Source organism: Sarcophilus harrisii, chromosome 2, assembly GCF_902635505.1.
Source record: "Sarcophilus harrisii chromosome 2, mSarHar1.11, whole genome shotgun sequence".
Classification (NCBI taxonomy): Eukaryota; Metazoa; Chordata; class Mammalia; order Dasyuromorphia; family Dasyuridae; genus Sarcophilus; species Sarcophilus harrisii.
Window position 1 is genome coordinate 284,490,244 of NC_045427.1, and position 18,697 is coordinate 284,508,940.

The 18,697-nt window shown below is 37.2% G+C and overlaps 1 protein-coding gene across 7 annotated transcripts in view; it reads right to left on the bottom strand.

Moving 5' to 3' along the window:
* Nucleotides 1–7,157: 7,157 nt before the first annotated feature.
* DGLUCY (D-glutamate cyclase) overlaps nucleotides 7,158–18,697 on the bottom strand; it is a 171,042-nt gene continuing 159,502 nt past the window's right edge. For 6 of the 7 annotated variants that reach the window (XM_031952349.1, XM_012547327.3, XM_023501478.2 and 3 more), the window contains one exon: nucleotides 7,159–9,674. In XM_031952349.1, coding sequence (XP_031808209.1) covers nucleotides 9,531–9,674 — 144 coding nt within the window. In that variant the 3' untranslated portion in view covers nucleotides 7,159–9,530. Of the gene's footprint in view, nucleotides 9,675–18,697 lie in introns of all 7 variants that reach the window. The other variant, XM_023501480.2, reaches the window with a different exon arrangement.

The window sequence follows — 18,697 nt, forward strand, 5'->3', positions numbered from 1 at the left end:
ACTGAAGCAAGTGAAAAACAAGAATAAAGCTGTAACTGAGATTTAATGAGAAGGAAGTCATGAGTGGAACAACTCCACTTTGCATCTGCTACCCTGCTTGGAAGAAGGTGCCCCATTCCTTCTTCTTGCACCACATCTAGGGCAGTTTTCTACCCTCCAAGACAACCATCATAAGCTCTAACCCTATTTCCTGATGCCTTTGCATTGACTTGAGGAATGATAGGCAGTCTTGTTCATGTCTTAAACCTATGACATAGAAACACTTTTAATCATCTAAAGGTTGCAGCCAAATTTAGAAATAATGAATACATAAAAATTCCATATATATATATTAGACATATATATATATATAATATATTCCATATTATATATATTTGACTTCACACACACACAAAATGATTTCTGGATTGTTGTTCTTTTTATGATTCCTGAAGTATTTCAAATAATTGAGAATTGATTATAAATGCCCAAAGCACATGAATATGTGAAGCTGATGGTAATTTCCTTTGCATCCAGCCTTTGCTAACTAAACCAAGCAACATTCCTACACGAACTCTAGTTCTCAAGCACTCGGCACATTATGCTTCCCTGTATGTCCATGATAACTTTTAAGGAGTGGGCTGATTTTTAGGAGAAAAAAATGCCTCAGTTAAAAAGATGCCAAAATGTATCTTAAATTTGAATTATGTGAAAAAATAAATTGGCAAAACATTTTTACATTTCAAAGGTTTCTAAACTATATAGAGAATTGACTCAAATTTATAAGAATTCACCGGGCTTCTATCCCAAATAGATCTTAAAGGAGGGAAAGGGACCCACATGTACAAAAATGTTTGTGGCAGCCCTTTTTGTAGTGGCTAGAAACTGGAAACTGAATGGATGCCCATCAGTTGGAGAATGGCTGAATAAATTATGGTATATGAATGTTATGGAATATTATTGTTCTGTAAGAAACGACCAGCAGGATGATTTCAGAGAGACCTGGAGAGACTTATGTGACCTGATGCTGAGTGAAATGAGCAGGACCAGGAGATCATTATACACAGCAACAAGAAGATTATATGATGATAGATTCTCAAGGACATGACTCTCTTCAACAATGAGATGATTTAGACCAGTTCCAATTATTCAGTGATGAAGAGAGCCATCTATATCCAGAGAGAGAACCATGGGAACAGAGTGTGGACCGCGACATAACGTTCTCACTTTTTTTGTTATTGCTTGCTTGCATTGTATTTTGCTTCCCTTTTTCTCCTGTGAGGCCTGATAATTCTACAAATATGTATGCATATATTGGATTTAACATATCTTTCTATCATGTTTAACGTATATTGGACTACTTGCCATCTGGGGAAGGGCGTGGGGGGGAATTGCAGGGTTTTGCAAGGGCTAATGTCCACACATATGTTTTGAAAAATAAAAAGCTTTAATAAAAAAAAGTTTGAATTATGTGACTTTACTATGTTGAAACTAAATAGCAAAATGGCAGAGTAGATGAAGCACTCAGTCAATTGCTGCCAACATTCCCCCTCCAAACGACTTTAAAATAATGCCTCAAATTGGATTCTGCAGTGACAGAGCCAACAAAAGGTTGGGGAGGTGTTCTACCAGCCCAAGACAACTTAGGCAATCAGAGTGAGAGACCAGGGACACGGGTAGATGCTGTGCTAACACTAGATGCAGAACCAGACATTGGCAAGTCCATTGCCTAAACTCACTTTTGGGACAAAGTTCACAGGTGGAAAGGATCCTTTTTGGTCAAGAAGCAATGGGAGCCCTGAGGAGCAATAGTGCTCTTACTTACAAGAGATCAGGGACCCTGAGTAACCCTTTCACTTGTGGTCCCAAGGAGTCGGGGACCTATCCCCAGGGAGGAGAGCCCCAAGCAGCAGCATTCATTGCAATCCCCAAATGCAATTGGGCAGTTGAGGGATTTCTTGAAGGCTGTGCCAGGGAGTTCATGCTGAAACAGTCCAGGAGACAAGGAGGCTTCTCCTTACTTGGCTGTAATCCGTTTAGTTTTATGAAAATTCTCATTGCCTCTGGGATTAACTTTGCTTGCGTTTAACATCCGTTGTTAGTGGAGGTTTCCACTAGGATTGGGGGCGGTTATATTCTCCATGCTGGTCATCTCCATGTTTACTGTTTGAGGTTAGAGACGTCATATCAAAATCCTCATTTGGCTCTGCATCTCTTTGTTCTGGGACTTTCTAGATTCTATTTTTCCAAATGGTTAAGTGAGGGTATTATTAGGGATTAAAACCCATACTCTCCTTGTTTTTCTGAGTAAGGACAGCACATCTGGCGGGGCTTAAAGTGATAAATGTCTGGGTTGGGATATTTGAATGGGTTCTTTCCCATTTACATGGTCTTGTTGACCCAAATGAGTCTTATCTTTGGGTTAACAACCCCTGGGGTTCAGAGTGACCCAGAAAGAATGTGAACAAAATCTGATAAAGGCCTCATTTCCAAAATATATAGAGAATTAACTCTAATTTATAAAAAATCAAGCCATTCTCCAATTGAAAAATGGTCAAAGGATATGAACAGACAATTCTCAGATGAAGAAATTGAAACTATTTCTAGTCATATGAATAGATGCTCCAAGTCATTATTAATCAGAGAAATGCAAATTAAGACAACTCTAAGATACCACTACACACCTGTCAGATTGGCTAAGATGACAGGAAAAAATAATGATGATTGTTGGAGGGAATGTGAGAAAACTGGGACATTGGTGCATTGTTGGTGGAATTGTGAACGAATCCAACCATTTTGGAGAGTAGTTTGGAACTATGCTCAAAAAGTTATTAAACTGTGCGTACCCTTTGATCCAGCAGTGTTACTACTGGGATTATATCCCAAAGAGATTATAAAGAAGGGAAAGGGACCTGTATGTGCATGAATGTTTGTGGCAGCCCTTTTTGTAGTGGCTAAAAACTGGAAACTGAATGGATGTCCATCAGTTGGAGAATGGCTGAATAAATTGTGGTGTATGAATATTATGGAATATTATTGTTCTGTAAGAAATGACCAACAGGATAATTTCAGAGAGGCCTGGAGAGACTTACACAAACTGATGCTGAGTGAAATGAGCAGGACCAGGAGATCATTATATACTTCAACAACAATACTAGATGATGACCAGTTCTTTTTTTTTTTTTTTTTTTTTTTTTTTGTGCAAAGCACTGTCTTAGCCTCTGAAAATACAAAGCAAAAATAGCTTTTGTCCTCAAGAAGCTTACATTCTATTTTTTTTTTTATTTACAGTTTTTAATTTACAGGATATAGATGGCATTTACAGCATTAACAATTGCCAAACCTCTTGTTCCAATTTTTCACCTCTTACCCCCACTCTCTCCCTACTAGGATATAGTAGATGTTAAATATTTAAATATACTAGTTAATTAATAGAACATGACAAATTATTTGTTGTATAAAGAATCAGACTTCTGATATTGCAATAGTTGTGAAGAAATCAAGATGATGTGTGACAATAGACTGGAATTATGCGTATAGTTTAGTCATCTCCCAGAGTTCTTTTTCGAGTTAGTTCAGTTATTATTACCATTGAAATGATTTGGTTGATCTTGTTGCTGAGGATGGCCTGATCCATCAGGACTAGGATGATGACCAGTTCTGATGGACCAGGCCATCCTCAGCAACGAGATCAACCAAATCATTTCCAATGGAGCAGTAATGAACTGAACCAGCACGCCAGAGAAAGAACTCTGGGAGATGACTAAAACCATTACATTGAATTCCCAACTCCCTATATTTATGCCCACCTGCATTTTTGATTTCCTTCACAGGCTAATTGTACAATATTTCAGAGTCTGATTCTTTTTGTACAGCAAAATAACATTTTGGTCATGTATACTTATTGTGTATCTAATTTATATTTTAATATATTTAACATCTACTGGTCATCCTGCCATCTAGGGGGGGTAAGAGGTGAAAAATTGGAACAAGAGGTTTGGCAATTGTTAATGCTGTAAAGTTACCCATGCATATATCCTGTAAATAAAAGGCTATTAAATTAAAAAAAAAAAAAAAGAATGTGAACAAAAAATCCTCCTCCTTGTCTTCTGAATTTTTCTGACTCTAATGAACACAGAGAAACTAAAATCTTGTGCCTTTTGCCTTAAAATATCTTCCTAGAAACTGATTCTCAAAATGAGCAGCCCTGTGACATTCAGTAGTGGAAATCATCTTTGGAAAAAGCCTTGAAGGAAAGACGAGGAAGATAATCCTGTTATTTGAGGCAAACAGATTTCAAAGATTTGAATAAAGTCTGTGTCGAGAAGAAAGTGGGCTTCAATGTGTAACTTGCTGAAAATCAGTCTGAAAATGACCCAATGTGCCATAGTAAACCATGGGATTTGGATTTAGAAGAGCAGGATTTATTTTCCACAATGGTTATACTATTTTAAAAATAGTATATATATATATATATATATATATATATATATATATATATTAATACACATTGCTTTATGAATCAAGTTGGGAGAGAAAAATCAGAACAAAAGGGAAAAACCATGGGAGAGGAAAACAAAACAGAAAAACAAAGTGAACATAGCCTGTATTGATTTACATTCAATCTCCATAGTCCTTTTTCTGGATGCAGATGGCATTTTCTGTCCAAAGTCTTGGGATTGCTTTGGATCACTGAACTCCAAGAAGAACCAAGTCTGTCATCGTTGATCACTGCATAATCTTGCTGTTGCTGTGTGCGATATATTCCTGGTTCTGTTTGTTTTACTCAGCATCAGTTCATGTAAATCTTTCTGGGCCTTTCTAAAATCAGCTTGTTCATTTTTTTATAGAACAATAATATTCCATTATCTTCTTCTACCATAACCTGTTCAGCCATTCCCCACTTGATGGGCATCTACTAATTTTCCAACTCTTGTCACAGGATGATTATATTGTTAAGAGGATGACTACTTCTACAGTAAAGTCCCTTACATTCTCCTTTTCTCTCTTTAAGACCCAGCTCAGGTCTGGCTTCCTCTATGAGGCTTTCCTTAATTCCCTGAGCTGAGGAGAGATCTTTCCCTCCTCAAATTTCTTCTGGCTCTTTGATGTTTTCCTTGCATTTCTCCTTCTCTTCTGTCTTACATTACTCATTGTCATTATGTTATTCAGTAGAAATGTGGATAAAGGACCGGCCTAAAGCCAAGAACACATGCTGGCTGTGTCATTTAACCACCTTCTTGTCATAGTTTAGCCCATCTGCCAAGACATTTTTACCAGGGGGTGGCCACTGCACAAGCTATAGCTCCTTGGAGCCACAGGTAGGAATTGGGTGAAAGATGGGATTATTTGGCTGGACAGTGGGTCTGTATGATTTCACCCTCTCAGGGTGGTGGTGGTCTCAGGTGGTCCTCTCAGGACCACATATTACCTTATTCCTATATTTGACATTCCTTCCTAGGGTTCATAGAATCCATAGGATTATAGATTTAGATCTGGAAGAGACCTTGTCTCAGAGGTCTTAGAGCAGGGGTCCTCAAACTACGGCTGCGGGCCAGATGCAGCAGCTGAGGACGATTATCCCCTTCACCCAGGGCTATGAAGTTTCTTTATTTAAAGGCCCACAAAACAAAGTTTTTGTTTTTACTATAGTCCGGCCCTCCAACAGTCTGAGGGACAGTGAACTGGCCCCCTAAAAAAGTTTGAGGACCCCATCTTAGAGCAACGATGTCAAACTGAAATAGAAGTGGGAATAGAAACAAGAGCCCCTGAAGGCTGCATATCGACTTAGAAAACTACACCTGTTTATATAGTTCTTTTTTTATTAATACATCAACATCTTAAAATCATATAGAAATTGCATTTAATCTGGTTCAAGCGACACTCAAAGTGTTGTGAGTTCCTGCCATGTTTAATAATTCTGCTTTAGAGGAAATGAACTTAGAGTTCCCTGTGTATTTGATATTACATCTTTATCAGAGAAATTTGCTTCAGAGATTTTCCTAATTCATTATTTACTCTCTGCTTCTATCTACATTAATTGAGCTTGTACGAGAACTTTTCTATTAATTTTATGTAAACAAAATTGCCCATTTTCTCTCTGTTGATTCTCTACTTCAAGAAGCATTCTTTGCTCAGTCAAGAACTCTTCTTTACATTATTATGAGAAGTAGCTCCTTTCTGATTTGCCTCTCACCTGGCTGCACTACCTTAGTTCTTTGCTGACTGAATTCTCCACCATGCCCCAGGAGGTTCATTATTGAGATAACCTCTTCATCCTATAAGATCTCATCAGCCTTACTACTCCAACTCATTAAAGCCGTCTAATCTCAAATTGGAGGTGGGGCTGTGAACTCCAAACTTCAATTTAAGGAGAAACTTCACTCTAGACACCTCATTTTTCATTTGGTTGCACTGCCTTGGTAGGTCCTTCTGTGTTAGGTACCTCCATCTCCCACTCCTCCCCCACTTTCACCTTCCTTCTTGCCTTCCCCCATTAGAGTAGGGCAGGAATTATATTTCATATTTATAGCCCCATTGTTTAGCACAGTGCCTGGTACATCATAAGACTTAATATGCTTTTTGATTGATTATGACTTTTATATGTCATATACCCATTTGAAGCTTATTGTAACATAATATGAGAGATATTCATCTGAACTTAATTTACTCTAGACTATTCTAGTTTTCTCAGCAGTTTCTTTCAAATAGTGAGTCCTTACTTCAGTAGTCGGAGTTCTTGGATTTATCAAACACTATGCTATTAGTGTTTCTGAGTCTTGCATACTTAATCTGTCCATTAATCAACTTTTCTATTTTTTAAAACCAATTTGGATGAATTCTGCTTAGGGATGTATTTTGTGATGTGACAATGTAGGTCTACTATTTTCCCACTTTTTACATTATTTACATTGATAATCTTTAGCTTTTGTTCCTTCAAATGACCTTCATTATTATTTTGTTTAGTTCTATAAAATCCTTTGATAGTTTGACTGTCATGAATGACATGAAATTTATAAATTTGCTTCAGTAATATTGCTATTATTATTATACTAGGATAACCCACCCATGAGCAATTAATATTTCTCCAGTTGTCTTCTGTTTCTAGTTTTTTTGTTGTTTTAGTTTAATTTTTAGTTTTATTTATATATTTCTTATATGTCTTAGTAAGTGCTTCACAATTTTTTGAAAAAATCCTGATTTTTCTTACAACATAGTTTTATTTCACCTAATATTATGTAATATAATAATCCAATATACATTAATATTATAAGAATTATATAGTCACAAATAGTAATTGTTAGCAATTAAGTTAATTTTATCAATGTACTTAGTCAAGCAGGTGAATCTGTTCATTTTTAGGTATTTTATTATCAAAAGATAAACAATTCAACGATCAAATAATTGGTCATGTCAGTGAGCAAAGCAGCTTTCAGTAGGTATTATGCTTGTGGGTAGATACCACATACAATGCAAAAATAAAGCAATTGTCTTAGGTTTCATTCCACAGATGGTTTTCAGTATGAATTTGTTCCCTTTCTTTATGGGATTCTAATTCATGGGTGGTATTGTGGTTTAATTTCATATTCATATTTAAATTATTTGTGTTTTTGTAAAATGAATGGAAAGAAAACAATAAAGGCTATTTGGTTGACTTATACAGTACAGGAAGGTGAATCATTTATGATAAAACAGGAAAAGTGGGTTGAGACTAGATTGTGAAAGGCTTTAACTGTCAAAGAGAAGATTTTATATTTGCTCTTAGAAGTAATAGGTTGTCACCAAAGTATATTCTACAAAGGTGAAATCAATAGCTTTGGCAATGAATTCAATATGGGGAAAGTGACAGATAGTGAGGAGTCCATGATGGCATCTAGATGATGAGCCTGGAGATCTGCAAGGAAGGTGGTCAACAGTAATAGAGAAGTTTGGAAGGTTTTTTTGGGGGGAGGAAGATAACAGTACAAATGAGTAATTCTCATGTATCCATCATGTATCTATATCCTTTACTGCTTTCATTCTTCCTTATTTGGCTGCTTGGTTTAATGTGTTCATTGCTCATGTACCTCCAACAACAGACTGGGCAAAAGGAAATGCTGATCATCAGGTCTGCCCATAAGGCTGGGATGAAGATGCCGGCTAAAGTGAATGGCTACATCTTAGAAATCACTTTGGTTTTTCTTATATACCAAAGTCATGTCAATAACTAGTGTAAGGAAACGTCTCATTTGGCTGGGCAGTGGGTCCCTATGATTTTACCCTCTCAGGAACACATATTATCTTAGTACATATGAAGGAATTTGGGTCACCTTGTGTATTTTACTAGCACTTAGTAAAATGAACTTTTCACTTCTAAAATAATCACAGTAGTGTTATGCCAATTTTATGAATCATTTCATTGATGCCATCAGAAAAGCCATTATCATAATTGTTATGAAGCATATACTGGCTAAAGGATAGAAATTGCAGAACTTTTCTGGAAGATATTCCCTCCTCACCTCTACATCTCAGAAAGTTTCCTTCTAAGTTTAGTTCAAATGCTTATCTCCCACGTGACCTGTGGATGCTGTGCTCTTCTTGGATACTGGTGTTTTTCCTCCCTCCATCCCATTTCATTGTACAAAATTTTGCGTGTTCTTAGAATTGCAATGCTGTCTTCCTCAATAGAATGTAAGCTTCTTAAAAACAGGGACTGTGTCATTTTTGTCTTTGTATATCCAGTACCTAGCATAGTAGTTGGAATATGGTAAGTACTTTATAAATGAAATTACATACAATTAAAAAAATCTTTTAAAATAAATTCTGTTATCTCATTAAAGAATATTGATTTTTTTAAAGGATGAAAAGTAGTTCAATATATTTATAAAAAATTAATGCAGAAATTATTTGATTCGCTGGAAATGATTTATTTGATCAAAGGATCAAAGATTTAGATCAGAAGAGCTTTTAGAAGTTATCCAGTCTAACCTCCTCATTTTGTTAGCGAAGAAAAAGAGGCTCAGAAAAATTGTGACATGGTCACTGAGTGATACAGATTTAATTTTTGGTTCTTTAGGTCAAAATCAAAGACTTCACTTTAACCATTACTAAGTCACAAGGCACTATCATACATAATTTGTGCCTTTTTTTTTGTTTTTTTTTTTTTTTTTTTTTTTTTTTTTTTTTTTTTTACCACTAGTAAATTTTCAAAGCTAGTGTACAAGGGATTTTCTCTCTATCTTCATTGGTGTGACTTCCCAGACAAATGGAAGGTGATTGCCTCCTTTCCAATTCTTTTCAGTTACCTTTGAAATTGCATTAATTCATCTCTATATGTTGGATTCCTTTTCAGGCTCTCTTACAATCTTCCAATTTCCCTGACTTGGCACAAAAATGCATCCCAGGGTAGGGTATATATGTATATATATATACATATATATATATATATATATATAATATATATATATATATATGGGAAAGTGGAAAACTAGAAAGAGCAATAGCTTATAGAAAATGTGTGTGTGTGTGTGAGAGAGAGAGAGAGAGAGAGAGAGAGAGAGAGAGAGAGAGAGTTACATGGTGGTAACATCAATAAGCTCTTGGATCATTTCAGCATGAGTGCCATGAAAGGGCAGACCATCCACTTCCATTCCCACATTGCCAGTTACTCCACTCCGGACTTGGTGTTGTACCAGGATTTTCATCATTTTTTCTTCCTGGAAAAAATGGAGGGTAGAGAAATTTTTTTAAACAATAATTTGATAATCAGCCATATTTACATAGTATTTTAAAGCTTAGAAGAATTTTTCTTTATTATAATCTTATGATATTGGTAGTAGAAATGTTCTCCTCATTTTACAGATGAAGAATATTAAATTCAGAGGAATTAAATTATTCATATATGTTCAGACAACTAATAACTGTCAATTAAGACTAAAAATAATTGAAATGCTTTTGCATGAACAAAATCAATGCAATGATTGGGAAAAGAACTTTTGTATTAACTACCTCTGAAAAGTGTATGATATCCAAAATTTATGCAAATATAAATATAAGTATACATTTTATTTATGTGCATATATATATATATGTTTCTGAGATTCCACAAAAGATAATTGGTTAAAGAATATGAACAAAGTTCTCAAAATACGAATTGAAAACTGTTAACAACCATATGAATAAACTCATTGATAATAAAAGAAATGTAACTGCAAATAATTCTGAGGTTTCATCTCATAAGCAGCAAGTTAGCAAAGATGATAAAAGATGAAAATCATCCATATTGGAGGGTCTGAGGGGAGACAAGCACACTGATATACTAGTGATGAATTTTTAATTGGTCTAACCATTCTGGAAAGCAATTTGGAATTATGCCAAAAGGAGAATCTGGGTGAGGGATGATGATAGACTGAACAAAATTGGTGACTGTATGAATAGAGAAGAAATGACAATTGGGAAAGTGGTTATGGTGGGAAAATGATAAGGCCAAGTTACTTGGGCGTTGAGGGAAAATGCAAAGTTGGACATTATTGCTAGGGTTATGGCAGAAAATAGGCAAGTTAGAATGGTTCTGAGAGGACAGATGGTGAGTTCTGTTTTGGGCATAGTGAGTTTGAGATGTGTATAGGACTTTGCAGTAAGGAATATGTGATTCAGGACAAAGAATGGAGCTGGATATGTAGATCTAAGATTCATCTGCATAGAGATGAGAATTTAGTGAGGTCACTGAGTCAGAGGTGGTAAAGAGAGAAAGTCGACCCAGGAGAGCACCTTGGGGACCACCCATGGTTGGGGAGGGTAGAACACAGATAATGAGCCAACAAAAGAAACAAGGGGAGAAGGGGGAAAAAAAACAAGAGAGTAATGAAAACCCAGGGAGGAGAGTATTCAGGACAAAGGGGTAGTCATAAATGGCATCATATTTTTCAGAGAGGTTAAGAAGGATGAGGACTAAAAAAAAATTCTGGCAATTAAGAGCTCACTGGTAACTTAGGAGACAACAGTTTCAGTTCAGTAATGAGTTTGGAAGACAAGAGGAGGAGGTTGAGAAGTAAATGAGAGGTGAAGAAATGAAGGTAATTATGAGGACAGGATATAAAAAAGAATGGTATAGGAACAAAGGTACCCACAGAGATGCTCCCTTGTTAAGAAGAACCACATATTAATCAAAGACTAGACTAAAAAAAAGGAGGGAATGAAGAATAATGTTAAGGGATTCTGAGATATAAAAAAGAGGAGAAAAGGGAGCTTGTGATAGATGGTTCTATTTTCTTTTTTTTAAAGTTTTTTTGATGCTCATTTTTAACCACAGTGTCATTTCCTAATGACACCCACCCTAATAGAATAATATTATTATAATTTATAATAATAAGTTAATCATTGATATATACTTATAAATATACTTAAGTTTATGTATATTTATACATACAGTTGAGCAAAATTAATCAATATATTAATCATCTCTGAAAATGTATATCTCATTTTGTACCTATACTTTTATCATTTTCTGATAAAGTAGGAGGCGTCTTTTATCATCATCTATCTTCTGAAGTCATGATTACTTTGGAAACCACTTTGATGAGAATTCAGAAGTTTTTCAGTGTTAAGGTCCTTTCCATGATTGTGGCTGTCATGAAAATTATCCTCCTGGTTCTTTTCACTTCACTTTCTTTCATTTAAGAGATGCCTTTATTTTTTCACTCAAGTAGGAGTCTTATACTAAAAAGTTGTAGATTCAAATCCCAGTTCTACCACTTGCAGATGAATGACTCTGGACCTTTACCCTCTCTGGCCCTAATTTCTTCATTGTTTTTTTGTTTGTTTGTTTGTTTGTTTGTTTTTTTAGTTTCTTCATTTTTAAATGAGGAGGTGGACTAGATGGCTTCACAATCCTGATCAGCCCTAAATCCAGGGTCTTATGGTAGGAGAGAGGTGGCATGGGAAGCTTGTATAAAGCATTTAAAAGTTTATAAAATGACTTTCTCAAGTCTAGGAAATAATTGGTTCAGATAATGAGCTGGCTGATTTCAGAAAAGCCTGGAGAGACTTATATGAACTGATGCTGAGTGAAGTGAGTAGGACCAGGAGATCATTATACACTTCAACAACAATACTATATGATGATCAATTCTGATGGACGTGACTCTCTTCAACAATGAGATGAACCAAATCATTTCCAATAGAGCAGTAATGAACTGAACCAGCTACACCCAGCGAAAGAACTCTGGGAGATGACTATGAACCATTACATAGAATTCCCAATCCCTCTATTTTTGTCTGCCTGGAATTTTTATTTCCTTCACAGGCTAATTGTACACTATTTCAAAATCCGATTCTTTTTGTACAGAAAAATAACTGTTTGGACATGTATTCTTATATTGTATTTATTTATACTTTAACATATTTAACATGTATTGGTCAACCTGCCATGGAGGGGGGGAGGGAGGAAGGAGCGGAAAAATTGGAACAAAAGATTTGGCAATTGTCAATGCTATAAAATTACCCATGCATATAACTTGTAAATAAAAAGCTATAATAAAAAAGGATAAAAAAATAAAGTAAAAAGGAAAGAAAAAAAACCCAATGAGGTGATGTAGGTCAAAGCTAATAGACTTGTGATGGAGAGAACCATCTGCATCCAGAGAGAACTACAGAGTGAATGTGGATCAAAGCATAGTGTTTTCATCTTTTTGCTGGTGTTTGCTTGTTTTTTTCCCTTTTGGTCTCATTTTTCTTGAGCAGCATGACAAATATGGAAAAGTTTAAAAGAATTATGCATTATTAAGAATTATTACTTATATCTAATTGATTACTGTCTTGGGGAGGAGGAAGGAAGGGAGAGAGGGAAAAAATTTAGAACACAAGGTTTTGCAAAGGTGAATGTTGAAAAATATCTTTATGTGTATTTGGAAAAATAAAATGCTATTAAAAAAAGAGAAATAATTGTTCAGGTTCACTTGGTGGATGAGATAACCAGATCAGAGAATTAAAATGACTTATCCTTGATCACATAATTAGTAAAAAGCACAATCAGGACTCAAACCTGGTGTCCAGGCTCTCAAACTAATTTTCAACACAGCACCTCTAATAGATCTTATTCTACCTCTATATCTATTATTCTACTTATTTCCTCTGATGTTTGCTATAATCTAGCCAATCTAAACTACTCAGTCTCTTGTAATTTCTGACCTCTGGGCTTTTGCCCAAGATGTTCCACATATACAACATACTCTCACATCTCCTATCCCCCTACCTTTTGAATTCCTTCTTACTCTTTAGAATTCAAAGAAAACTGGTTCTCTAGTTAGTTCGAATCTTGCCTCTGATACTTATTATCTATGTGACATTGAGTGAGGTAACTGACCTCCATGTGCCTTAGTTTTCTCATCTGTAAAAATACAAATCTGTACAATAAAATTCTAAAATGATCTTCTGGAAGCCTTCCATGAAAACCATCATCCTCAAGTCTTAACTATATAGCACACTGTTTTGCACCTTTCTAAGATAATAATCATATATTATTTTCTTTTTTAATTACCAATGGAGGTGTCTTTTCCCCTCCCAGATTATATATTCCATGAGGTCTTGTCTAAAGTTTTTTATCCCTAGAGTAGATAGAGTGCCTGCTCTGGAATCAGGATGACCCATCTTCCTGAATTCAAATCTGTCCCCAGACACTTACTGTTTGACCCTGGACAAGTCATATAACTCTATTTGCCTCAGTTTGCTCATCTATAAGATGAGCTGGAGAAAGAAATGGCAAATGTTCCACTGTCTTTGCCAAGAAAACCCCAAATGGGGTCACAAAGAATCAATCACGACTAAGATGGCTGAACAACAGTGCCCTATAGTACACTGAACTCAGAAGACAATTATTTGCTGAATTGTCTCCAACTCACAATCAACTAACCCTCTGGCTTTTCATTAGTTTTTCGTGACCAATGTATGAGAAAGTTGGCTCAAGAAGGTCCATGATGAGTCTCTATTATTGTTTCTGTGAAACTTTCAAAGGATGTGGTACCCCGACCATCTCAGCTACTTCCCACAGTTGGGGACTTGGCTAGAATCTGTTTCCTGTTCATTGTTTTAATTTCTACCCTTTATTTTCAATTGCGTCACATCTTTTTTCTTTTTAATTAGAAAACACTTTTGTAACAACAGAGCAAATTCCTTACCAATTCTTTGCCTTCCTTTGTGGGACACATCCGACATGGCCCTGAAATACCCCATGATGTGCCATGGAGTTCTCAAGGAACAATTGGTAGCTTAATGATTCACCATAAATAGTTGAAATGCAAATTATTTCTAAGATCACAGGTTCAGATAACTTAGGGATCAAATAAGGTAGCACAGAGATTGTCTAACTCCTGTGTTTCACAGATGAGAAAACTGAGACCCAAAGAATGGAGCTAATTACTTAAAATTACCCAGGTATTAAATAGAAGAGATGGGATTTGAACCCAAGTCTCCTAACTTAAAATCTAGATTCCTTAGCAGCTGCCTCTCAGTTAAACATGGAAAGGACCTCGGAACATGGAACATTAGTACATACAATGTTAAAGCTGAAATGGACCTTTACAACATGGAGAGTTAGGGATGGAAATAAGCTTAGGAGTTACTCAGGAAGCCTTTCTTAGGCCCCTGAATTCTATGCCTTCTCTCTGTTGCTTGTTGTCTCCCATCGTTAAGCAGTGGACTCTCTGGGCACAGGGACTGTCTTTACCTTCCTATCTCTGGTGTTTCGCACAGTACTTGGCACATGGTGGTCTTCAATAACTCCTTGCTAACGGAGAACACACCCAAGTCTCTTCATAGTTGACAAAACTAGAAACTAAGGTACAGAGGGGGGAAATGATTTTACTGAGGTCCCACAGCTGGGAGTAGTTCTGTCTTGGTAGAGATACTGATCAAAGTGATGGCTGGGCTGGGGAGTTGGGGGGATGTGGCTCTATTTGGGAGCGTCCAGCCTTGCTGTAAATACACTTTTATCTAGATAGTCTTATTCCCACATAGCGGAATTGTCTCTGTCAGAATGTGCCAGGTGGGAAGTGCAGTCAGTAAATGTTGGCTGGGACTCCGGCCACAGTACTCCCCATAGCTGCAACTGGTGGGAAGGGGGCAGGGCAGGAAGGGAAGGCCCTTCATCAGTGTTACAAACAGTGCCTTGCCGTCCTTCCTGGTTTTTTTTTTTAAACTAATGGGTTGAGATGAGGGAAGTTCATGAAATGTTCCAGGTTGTTTACAGAAAGTTAGGCTTCCAAATAGTCTTTTTCCCCCTGCAACTTGTAACAAATCTTCTCCCTCCTCCTCCCCCCATTCCTTTGCAATGACTCCTTTGCAGAGACCAGGAATAGCCTACAAGCAACAAGGTTTGGGGGGTATGATGCAGATGGGAGGTGGATGGCGTGGAAGAGACCTCCTCTCCAGAGTTCAGTAGGCAAACTATCTCCCCCTTCCCCCCCCCCACATACAAACTTCACCCATGGACAGTACTCAGGAATCTGGGAAGGTGTGAAACAGGGTATAGAGTGGGAGCAAAAATAAGTTAATCATCTTCATTTTCTTTCTTTTTTTTTTTTTTTTTGCTGAGGCAATTGGGGTTAAGTGACTTGCCCAGGGTCACACAGCTAGGAAGTGTTAAGTGTGGTGCTTATCCACTGTGTCACCTCGCTGCCTCCAGTATCTTCATTTTCAAGAAAGAATATCATTTGCTGAGTGAAGTGAGTAGAACCAGGAGAACATTGTACATAGAAATAGTAAGATTACGTGATTTTCTGATGGGCGTGGCTCTCTTCAACAATGAGATGATTCAGAGCAGTTCCAATGGTCTTGTGATGAAAAGAGCCATCTACACCCAGAGAGAGAGCTGTGGGAGCTGAGTGTGGACCACACGCAACAAAGCATATTCACTTTTTGTTGCTGTTTGCTTGCATTTTGTTTTCTTTCTCATTTTTTCTTTTTGATCTGATTCTTCTTGTGCAGCATGATAATTGTGGAAATATGTATAGAAGAATTGCACGTGTTTATCATATATTAGATTACTTGCCATTTAGGGAATGGAGTTGGGGGAAGGGGTGGAGAAAAATATTTGGAACACAAGGTTTTGCAGTAAATGTTGAAAATTATCCATGCATATGTTTTGAAAATAAAAAAGCTTTTATAAAAACAAAAGAAAGAACCTAATAGGGTAAGCCTAAGGACAAATGTGGGAATTGATTGAGGAAGAAGACTCAACATTGGAAATGAAATTTCAGAGGGACAAATTCAAATTCAATATAAGGGGAAACGTATTAGTTATTACTCTCCATTAGTGGGGGGGGGGTCACTCAGGAGTTCCTGGGTTATCTGTCCCCAGATTCTACTTTTTACAGAAGGTTCTCAAGTTGGACACTAAGGAATCTCTTGTCAGAAATGTTATAAAAGAGATTTCTGTTTAGATAGAAGTTGGACCAGATACTCTCTCAGGCTCCTAAACCAAGTTGAGAGTAACGAGCAGGTTTCAAATCTGCTGGTGAGTTAGCAAGACGTCTACCCCAACCACAGAAAACGTGCCCTGGCGGAATGGACAGCCGAGAACAATTTGTTCCAATGGCCATGAAGGTGGCTGAGTGCTTAGAGCTTGGTCAGACTGGAGATGGCAAGACCATCCACCCCATGCCAGGCCATCCCCTGTCACCTTGACTTTTGTCTAGCCCCTGGACTTGGATGATTCAGGAAGAGAGAGTCTATGAACTTGTGCAACTCTCCCTGACTGAAATCCAAGGCAGGTGCGAGTCAGGACCTCACCCTGGGGCATCACTGTCCACTCTGAAATCCACTGACAAACACATCCAACAGGCTGTGAAAGATGGGGGGAACGAACAGCTGTGTAGGGTGTAAAGTCAAGAAGAGGAGACGAGGCTCTAAAGTGGTAGGTGAGAGCCAGACAGAGGGAATAGTTTGTTGGGTGGGCAGTGGAAAGCCAGGGGAAGATCGATAATCAGATGAATATTTGGAGAGCAGTGCCAGAGTCACCCTGTAGGTGCCTGATTGTGGGGCAATAAAGGCAGAAGAGGCCATAGAGCCCGTCCCCTTCGTGACAGGGCAGAGAGTCAAAGTCAGGTCTTTTCACTCTAAGCCCAGCCCTCATTCCTTTTTTTTTTTTTTTTCCTAATAATAGTTTTTTATTTTCAAAATACATGCAAAGATAGTTTTCAGCATTTACCTTTGCAAATCCTTATATTCCAAATTTTTCTCCCTTCCTTCCCCCTACCTCCTCCCCACAGTAAATAATCAAATGTATAATAAACAAGTGCAATTCTGCTATACCTATTTCTTTTCTTTCTTTTTTTTGCTGGGGCAATTGGGTTTAAGTGACTTGCCCAGGGTCACACAGCTAGAATGCTGTCTGAGTGTCTGAGACCAAATTTAAAGTCAGGTCCTCCGGACTTTAGGGTTGGTGCTCTATCCACTGTACCAACTAGCTGCCCCTGCTATACTTATTTCTACATTTATCATTTTGTATAAGAAAAATCAGATCAAAAAAGAGAAAGAAAATGAAAATGAAAACAAAATGCAAGCAAAAAAACAACAAAAAGGTGAAAATATGTTATGATCCACACTTAATCCCCACAGTCCCCTCTCTGGGTGCAGATGGTTCTCATCAGCATGAGTCTATTGGAATTGCCTTGAATAACCTCATTTTTGAAAAGAGCCACATTCATCAGAACTGATCACTGCATAATCTTGCTATTACTGTATACAATGTTCTCTTGGTTCTAACTCACTGGACCCCAATCTTCTCATTGGTCCAATTCTTCCCTGAAGCTTTAAAAAACAAAGATGACTTGGTCAATAACAATCTTATCTCTTGTACCTAGAAGATTCACCTCATCAATGCATTTATTATGTAATATTTTTTACTATAGTAACCTGTGTTGGTGTTTTATCCCCCTTCCAGGCTATAAATTCTAGGATCATTGGACACAGTCATTTCTTAATTAAGCTATTTCTCCCCAAATGTTTAGCATAGTGTTTTATACATAGTAGACACTAACTACATACTTGTTGAATTAATTTGCCTTACATTTTACTCCCCTCCATATACTCTGAGATCCAGTTGTTATGGGCCAGAACTCTGAACTTGAAACAAAGGATTCTTACAAGATATTAAGTCAGTGGAATTCATGGGAGACAATAGTTATCTAATTTAGCATGGTTCAGTATGATTAATTTAATCCTACAAGGAGATGTTATTTATGGGCCAGAACTTAAAACAAGATACTAAATGGAATTGAGGAGACAATGGTTAAATCTAGTTTAGCATTGATTAAATCCTACAACAAATAATGGTTTCCTAGTGATATATAATAATTGGTTTGTACTCAGTGTGGAACATATATAAGCTAGAAGCCTCAGCCAGGGAGATTCAGACATTCGGAGAGAAGGCAAAGAACTGGCGGCAGGAGCTTAAGCTCTCAGAATCAAGGGGAGAAATTCAATTAGATCTTTGATCTTCCTAGTGGCTGGCCTGGCCTCCTGCACTTCCCCGGCTAAAACCAAGGCCAGGCTGAAAGGCTTTCCAGAAAGCTGCCCAGCCTCAGGAAGGAGATAATAAAGGATCTGGACTATAAGAAAGCTAACCCGGCCCAGAAAAGGAGACAAGACTTGGAAAGAGACAATAAAGGATTTGGACTTTAACACCTGGCTGTACTTGTGGTGATTACTGAGCTGAAACAAAGGCTGCTCATAGAGACTCCAA